Below are 8,809 nucleotides of genomic sequence, written 5' to 3'. Positions count from 1 at the left end.
GCCATTAGAAGGTAATAGAGGTTATTATTTTAATAACCCCTGCTATGTACAATAATCACACGGTTTTATGAGCGGATTCGGGTTGCATAAAGATTCTAAATGTGTATTGCTGGAGTTTTTTCTTATGAAATTGTGCATGTGGCCGGTTGCATAAATGCTTAGACTAGTCTTACAAGTTAGTAATCAAAATTGTTCAAGATTGGTCATTAGTCTTAATAACTGGTCATCAACTCGGGTACATAAAAACGTAGATTGGTCTTATTTGAATTTGATTGCCTCTTGGCATTTAAAAAATAATAATAATTTTCTCCTGCATGCGTGCATGCATGCATGCATGCATTGTGGTGACAATTTAATCAGCACTCTTTGCTCCATTAATGCATGGTCACACTTGGTGAAATTTTAGAGAACAACCAGTTCAGCCAGCCTTCTAGAAAAAGACACGCGGACAAACGCACTTGTTGATTTGAGGCAGGACAGAGCTAAATAGTATTTCGCTACAGAATAAGAATACTTGGCACCGCACGAGGGGGGGAAGGAAATCTGTTTTCCACTGCTGTGCAGGACTCACTTCCCTGCAGTGCATACTTGAGCACATGGACGCAGAAGTGCTTTGAAATGACACCTCTTATGGACTAGAGCATGATCTATTTGTCTAAGAGAACACGAGGAAGTCATGCCAAAGAATCAGGTCTCTGGAAGATGCGAGTAAAACCCAAATTCCACAGTGTTGCTGTGCTACTGTCAACTCTCTGCACAGGAATGAACGGAATATTGCTATTCCATTTGGGCCAGTTTGTGCAATAAACGCAGCCAGGTCTCCATATACCAAAGCATTGCCAGCGGCGACTGATTTGCTGGGTCAATCTCGCAGCGATTGCAACCAGGTTTGCGTTTGCAACAGCTGCATTTGCGCTCTGAGTTGGAGAAGCTGTCGCGCATGGGACCTACCAGTGAGGCTCAGAGATGTTCTCGTGGAATATGGACAGAATGATTGATGTGGAAGCTCCAGAACGGTAAACGACCCGTGTGCGCAACGATGCAGCGAATTCTTCAGAGGAGACGGATCCGCACACTCCGCTTGGTTTGGTCGCTCATGGCCGTGCTCGCACTGTCCCTGGCCGTGTGCAGTGCCGTATTTACAGTGTGGACAATGCGACAAACGCGGGACCTGTCGAGGTCTTTTCAAACTCTGCAGGAGCGCTTGGAGCAGGTAAACGCCACGGCTCGTTTGCTCTGCTTTTTGTCTTTTAAGTGCATGTCAGATGCATGCATGCATTCACATTTGTCAAAACAGTTCTCACTAATCATGCAGTGATTTTGCAATTATGCCTTTTCTGTCTTTTAATCACGGGGTTATGAGCATGAAAGCCCTTTGCAAGCCCTTTTTGGGGAGGCATATCATGAAGAATGCAATCGTATAATTTCGATGCACTTGATTATACAAACATACAGCTGCAGCACCGCTGGGGGTCTGCGGGACGCGTTTTTATGACCCTTCCAGACTTTGCGCGCGGGGTGCTGTGAGTTATGGCCTATTTAGTTTCTAAAGTCGCTGCCAAGTGTGATGGTTTCTGTTGCCAATTTTGCTCCATGTTTAGGGCAATTTACTGGAAATCTTAGACTACTTGGCACGAGTGCGTTTCGAAGCCAATTGACATCGCCTTTTAAGCATCGCGTCTCGTAAAAGCGTTTGTGTAATTATGGTTAAGTGATTTGCAACTTGTAAGCTACCATTTCGAGACTTAGCTTGCCCTCAGATACAAACGGGTAACTTTGTCATGAGTGTGCTGTTGTCATTATGAGCATTGTTTTAATTACTGGAACAGGAGTATTTCGCAAGCGTTCCTAAGTGTCCGTTCTTCCGCTAATGTGGACGGAACACCGGCCTAAAGTGTTCTGAGAGAGTTCCTGCACAACTATCCAAGCGCCCGAACACCAGCGCAGCACGAAACATACAGCGACCAGTCTGCGATTCCAGAACGAATGATTCTTATGAGCCGGTTCTTTTTATAGAGTCAAACTCTTCAGCGGTTCCCGAACGAATGACTCGTAAGATTCGGTTCTTTTTAGGGAATCAAATTATACAGCGTGACCAGTGAAGCGCAATTACCGAACTAAGGACTCTTGTGAGCCGGTTATCTTTAGTGATTCCGAAACACTTACGAATCGGTCTTAGTAGTTACTTAATTAACTTGTGGTTACTGAATTAAAATATTTGTACTTATAACTCAAGACACTTAAAAAGTGTGGTAACAGTTTGACAACATTTAAGAACGAATGAAATATGCGACCACATTCTTGTTTTAGTGTTTTATCACAGATTTTTTTCATCCGAAAGCGAGTCGCTTAAAAGATTCATTCACAAACGACACTACTACTAGTACAAATTTAAAGTCACAGAAAGGTAAAATAAAAATAAAACACCATGGCAGGTGTAGATGTCAAAATATGCGTACCTCATTTGAAGACGAGATTCATTCTCCAAAGCTTCTTTATGAACTGCTTAACCAACGACGCGTAGGCTAACTAACGTCAGCTAAGTTTTTAATCCTTCTTGCCAGATAATATGAACATTATAGTTAGGTATGTTAAAAATGTGGGGAATGTTTTCCGTGGATTTTTAGAGACTGTTTTGTTTGAGAAAAACATGGAAATACAGTTATGGTTTGGCAACAGCAGCATTTTGGTAAAATTCTGCAATCAATTTCTGGCAAGAGTTCACCCATCTAGCAATATTTCACTCTTAAAAAGAAAAAAAACATGTGGTTGCAACTCTGCATGTGACTTTTCTTTCTCGGAGTTTGTGGCTCTATAATTGTATATGGCGAGTGTAAATCCAAATGCACTTTGCATGGAGTAGATTGAAAGTCCAGATGGACAGGTACTCACGTCATTTATAGGCACAACCGCGGTTTCTGTTGCCAGACGTTTGTTAAACCGCTGACAAAGCGTTCACATGCTTGTCACATTGTTTGTCAGCTTTTTCTTTTCCACTTAAAGTTTCCCTTTAACAGAGAAGCATTCCAGGAATGCACTGCATTAAAGTAAAAAAAAAAAAAAAAAAAAAAAAACGTACAAGGTGTTGTTACCGGATTTCATTTAGGGGAAGTGGTTGACCTATTAAAAAACTGAGTGTCAGTGTTTGCCAGCCTTCTGGTGACTGTTTGTTTGTGTCTCGCTCAGGAACGCCTCCAGCTTGGGTTTGATTATTTCAAAAGCTATGACTACTGCATGGGTTACCCGCAAAACGCCAGTTAATAGAAGCCAGCAGTGTTTCTCCCCAGTGGCCTGAGCGTACTTGACACACATATTTAGGTTCCATTCTTGGCCCAGTCACGCTGGTCGTGTCTGTCTCCCATATCTGTCTGCAAAAGCTGTTGAGGGCGATGAAAAATGTTATTCTTTCTTTTCCTCTAGCTCGTTATTTCTCTCTCTTGCAGGTGAATATGCAGCGCAAGGCCATCTTCCAGCTCATCCTGGAAAAACGCGAACTGCTGGAGAGTCAGAGGTTCCGCAGAGATGGTACTGAAGGACATCATATGTCATAATGTCAGGCACCAAGCCAGATAGTGAAATCCATTCAAAGCACTGGACTAGTAAACACCGAACAAATGATCTGCGATTGTGGCAGATTGAACGGCAGACTATCCATTATAGCAATCACACGTTACTCTTTCAAGGAAATTGAATAAAACCACAGAGATTAGAAAAATGCAGGAGATGTATCAAAACGCTATTAAACACAAAGCCGTAAAACTGACACACGACAGCTGCTGTCAGAAAGCCTTGGATCACCTGCAGTCTTTGCAGCTGCAGATGGATGATCTTTGGTCTTTGCACGCAATATTTACAGAGACCAAACCGTTTTGGACACCGCGGCACCTTGGGTAAACCATTGGGCATATGTTTCCAAAAGCTGCAACAGGAAACAGTAGGCAGCAGGCTGAATGACAGCAGAAATTACAGGTTTGAGCTGGATGGACACGCACCCGGCAAAAACCAACTGGCACAAGGACCGCAAGGGCATAACGGTTTTAGCAGCCTTCTAAAACAAGTGACCCCTTGCACTGAAGCCTGAAATAGCTTTAATTAGCAATAGAGTTCTGCCTCGAATTCTGTCGCAATTATGCGATAAGGCATCTCGAGGTTGGCCTCCTGAGTACATGGTGGAAAAAACAGTGCCAACAGGGTAAAACAACAAACACGAGTGTAGAAACAGATGGACCTTCAGAAGTCTAATGAGCAGCCGCAAGTCTTCAGCTGACACCTGACGGCTGTCTGATTTCAAAGCCAAAATGCTTATCCACAATCATTCCTCAAAATATATTGTTTTCTTAGCCCAGAATAGTGCCCCTTAGGGACAGTCATGGCTTCAAGTTGAAGCGGTCAGCCAGAAATAACAGTCGTTTTAACCATTTCTAGCAAGTTCCTTTTGAAGTCTGAGACTTAGGTGATCAGTCAATGCACATTTTGACGGACTGGCGGGAGTGCAGGCAGCTCCCCTGAGGCGAGATTCGAGAGTCTCTGGAGAGGGGCAAAGAAATAGAAACAACACATTTCTCGAGGTGGTTTGTTTGAATTACTGCATTTAGTTGAACGGTAGCCATAGCTGTTAATCTATCTCATTTCGTAGGATTATTATTTTCTGCTTGAGAAAGGTTAAGAAAGAGCCAACAATTCATTTTTCTTACAGTGTCTAATTTTGTGTGTGTGTTTTAAAGTTTTGCATTTTTGTTGACTGGAACCAGCTGGTGGGGTGAAAGTAGAAAATACTGTGCGTGGTGCCTGTTACTGAAAACAAAGGCTAGGAGAAGTGTAGAACAGAGCTGAAAGGAAATATTTCACCATCTGCTTTGACAATCAGGACTTCAGCTGGTGTATAAATTATTCTAGATTAATCCATGATGTTTGCATCTGCACAGCTGTTTAATGCTGGAAGTTGCAGGAGCTCCACATGGATGACTCTTATCTGCATCCCAGAGAGTTTTGTCTCTTTTTCCATAACACGGCTTTCTTTTGTCTTTATCTTGCAAGCGGGAGGGAGGAAAGGAAATGGACGAAAAGTGGCCTCTCATTTTGAGAGTAAGTGGACAATACTGCAATTCATTTTACTTAACAATAAAAATCCCAACTGCTGTTTTTCCCCCAGACTAATATATATCTCATTTTTAACAGTAACCAACGATTCCTTCCAAAAAGGTGAGTAATTTGGAATTATATATATGTGGAATATTCTCTAACTGTTTGTGTCATATGGAATATTCTCTAATAATGTGTGCGTCCTAGTGGGGAATGAGGGAGTCATTAAAGGATGGACTGAGGAGCAGCTGAATATGAGCAGGGCAGTGCATTATAATCCAGAGACTGGCACCTTCAAAGTGGAGCGCAGCGGCGTCTACTTCCTGTACTGTCAAGTGAGTTAAACCACTTTTCTGCAAACTTTCCAGGCACATCGCCCAAAATACTATATATAGTGTTTTAAACTTAAATTATTGTATAATGTGTTGATGTAGCAAAGGAAGCAGAATTGCAATTTTGAATTTGATATAGTGTAGTAGAATTTAAATTAATTTAAATGTGAAGAAATTCATATAATAATTTTACAAAAAATTAAAAGTAAAAAATAAAATGTGTGAAGGTTCATAGATATTTTGAATGATAGATAGACAGATAGACTAACAGATAGACAGCTATACAGATAGACAGACAGACTGATAGATAGACAGACAGACAAATAGAAAGACCAACAGATAGATAGACAGACAGATACACAGACTGACAGACAGACAGATAGATAGATAGATAGATAGATAGATAGATAGATAGATACACAGACAGAAAGATAGATAGATAGATAGACAGACAGATCGACTGGCAGACAGACAAATAGACATACAGACAGACAGAAAGACAGACAGGTACACAAACTGACAGACAAATAGACAGACAGACCATCAGATAGATAGACAGACAGACAGATACACAAACTGACAGACAGACTGATAGATAGATAGATCGACAGACAGATACACAGACTGACAGTTAGACAGACAGATAGACAGACAGACAGACAAATAGACAGATAGACAGACACAGACAGATACGCAGACTGACAGATAGATAGACAGACAGTCCAATAGATAGACAGACAGACAGATAGACAGACAGAAAGACAGACAGGTACACAAACTGACAGACTGACAGACAGACAGACCGATAGATATACAGACAAACAGACAGAAAGACCATCAGATACACAGACTGACAGACAGACAGACAAATAGACAGATAGACAGACACAGACAGATACGCAGACTGACAGACAGATAGACAGACAGACAGTCCAATAGATAGACAGACAGACAGACAGAAAGACAGACAGGTACACAAACTGACAGACTGACAGACAGACCGATAGATAGATAGACAGACAAACAGACAGACTGACCATCAGATACACAGACTGATAGACAGACAGACAAATAGACAGATACACAGACTGACAGATAGATAGACAGACAGTCCAATAGACAGACAGACAAATAGACAGACAGACCGACAGATACATAGACAGGTACACAAACTGACAGACAGACAGACAGACAGACCGATAGATAGACCGATAGATAGATAGATAGATAGATAGATAGACATTTTAAAATGCAACCTACATAAAACCTGTCATATTTAATAAATTAAATAAATTATGATTCAGTAAATTACTCATTCCAAATCAAATTCCAATTCAACTTTCTGTGGCTCCTGGTAAATCAAACCAAAAGTCTTCTGGTTTAGTCATAACTTACCTCCCTTTTGAAAGTTTGCTCTGATCTTTCATAACATTCCCTTTTCACTTGTTCTCTTTCTCCTGCCATTTGGCATTACCTGCATTTCCATCCTCAGGTACACTTCAACGAGAACCAGAGTCAGTACGTGAAGCTGGAGGTGTCCGTTCCTAAAGGCCCTTTGCTCCAGTGCATCGAGGGGTACGGAACCACTCCGGCGTCTGGCTCCCACAGGTTTCACTTCCTAAAGCCTTGCCAGGTCTCCGGCCTCCTACGCCTTAACAAGGGCGCCGAGCTGAAGGCCATCACCGGAGGTTCGTTCAGTCTGCAAATGTCGGGCAAACACTACTTCGGCCTCTTCAAAGTCAACTAGAGGCACAGACGGTTTTCCAGACACCTCAGCTGTACGGACAAAATAGTTTTATAGTTTTCCACAGATCACTGGCCCAAAAGTACCTAACCTAAACCTGTCTCTTTGAACCTGGCGTTGCCTTAAAAGAGGAAACTCTGACTCAGCGAGGAACGTTTCTATAACCAGCTGCCCATGGTCACGGATGACCCCTTTATGAACGCAAGTGCCCTTCCATGAAGATGTCATCGGGATGTTAATGACTGCACGACTTGCCTTGCTGGACCAATTTATGGGGAATCATTTGGTACTCTGTCGGTTTGGCTGCAAATGCCTTATTAAACGCAAACCAGCACAATTTCTACTATATAAATATAACATTTAATTACAGCATACCAGAGACATTGCTCCAGCAGCGTGGTTGGCTTATATACTGGCATAACCAGTTTGACCAGAAGGACGATGAATTTTCAGCAGCGTTGCAGGCCACTACAAGCATGAGAGGTTTCACCACTGGTTACTTGGCTGGACCAAAACAGAGTTGCCCTAGTTCCTGAACTGCCTCACCACTGGATGGGTTCAGCGCAGAAAAATGAAGGTTTCGGTTGGTTGTTATGAAAACTCAGAGAGACCAAATATGCGTCAAAAAATACAAGAAACTTTACTTTTGTACACGTTTCTTTCCAAATACACTGTCACTGTGACATATGAAACATATAGTAATATTTATCGATGAAAAGGCAGTGGCTTCTTAAAGCAGATGATACATCTTGTGTACTGTACTGTCTAACTGAAAGTGGACTATGTGTACTATACAGCATGACGGTTGATGGCACAGACCTTTAAAAATGCCACAGTATGCCTTTAGTTTTTATATAATGTGCAATTTCATGTTATATTTTTTTAAAAGGTAAAGTTACAGATTTTTACACCATCGTAATGTCATTTAATCTCACTCATTAGAAATGTATGAAACCACTGGTGACTCGAATCTGTCATTGTCTACCTGACCTAGCTCTCCTGAAGCCTTTTCGTAAATCTTGTCAATACTGTCAATTAAATCTGAATTGGAAATCACAGCCGCCATTCCAAATGCACTTTGCCCCAAATGGGTTTCCTAATAACGCAGCCGGCTTCCTCTTTGCAGTTCCTGAACCCTCATGCGGACCCCCGCAAACCTTCTTATTTCCACTTGCTTCTGGACTCTCACTTCCTGTATCTCAATCTGCAGCAAATAGTTGAAAACCTTTGAGGAAAAACATGTGCTTATTCCCCCCTGATCTCTAGCTCCATTCCTTCCCCTTGTCTACTCAATTTTTTTTTTTTATCTGTTTGGGTTCACTCCTCGCATAAAATCCACATTTGGCTAACGGCACCGTTTCTGCTTTTAAAACATCCAAGATAAACCTGACTGGGTCGAGATGAAGTATGGTCAGATTCTGTGAGCGTGAACGTGTGAATCTGAGGTGACGGAGGCAGTTTCGATTTGAAAATATGCACAGGTGTTTCTTTGTTTTCATGGGCATATTTTTTTAGCTGTATTTTACCTGTAAATCAGGTTGAAAATATGAGGTTCCTACATTTAGGGCTATCAAGAAATATAATCTCTATAGGTTTTCAAAGCCAAAAGACCTGTAAAACTGTTGAAGAAGTTATATTTCAAACCTTCAGA

At 41.6% G+C, this 8,809-nt stretch overlaps 1 protein-coding gene across 1 annotated transcript; it reads left to right on the top strand.

Moving 5' to 3' along the window:
* Positions 1 to 434: 434 nt before the first annotated feature.
* Positions 435 to 8,216, top strand: tnfsf12 (TNF superfamily member 12). Its single transcript, XM_051113792.1, has 6 exons — positions 435 to 1,213; positions 3,444 to 3,525; positions 5,038 to 5,085; positions 5,179 to 5,202; positions 5,290 to 5,417; positions 6,907 to 8,216. Exons 1-6 carry the CDS (start codon positions 998 to 1,000, stop codon positions 7,159 to 7,161), a joined length of 753 nt encoding a protein of 250 aa, XP_050969749.1. The 5' UTR covers positions 435 to 997; the 3' UTR covers positions 7,162 to 8,216.
* The last annotated feature ends 593 nt before the right edge of the window (positions 8,217 to 8,809 follow it).

Source organism: Labeo rohita, chromosome 7 (assembly GCF_022985175.1).
Source record: "Labeo rohita strain BAU-BD-2019 chromosome 7, IGBB_LRoh.1.0, whole genome shotgun sequence".
Classification (NCBI taxonomy): Eukaryota; Metazoa; Chordata; class Actinopteri; order Cypriniformes; family Cyprinidae; genus Labeo; species Labeo rohita.
The sequence above is the reverse complement of the archived record's forward strand: the minus strand, read 5'-3'. Positions and strand labels throughout refer to the sequence as shown.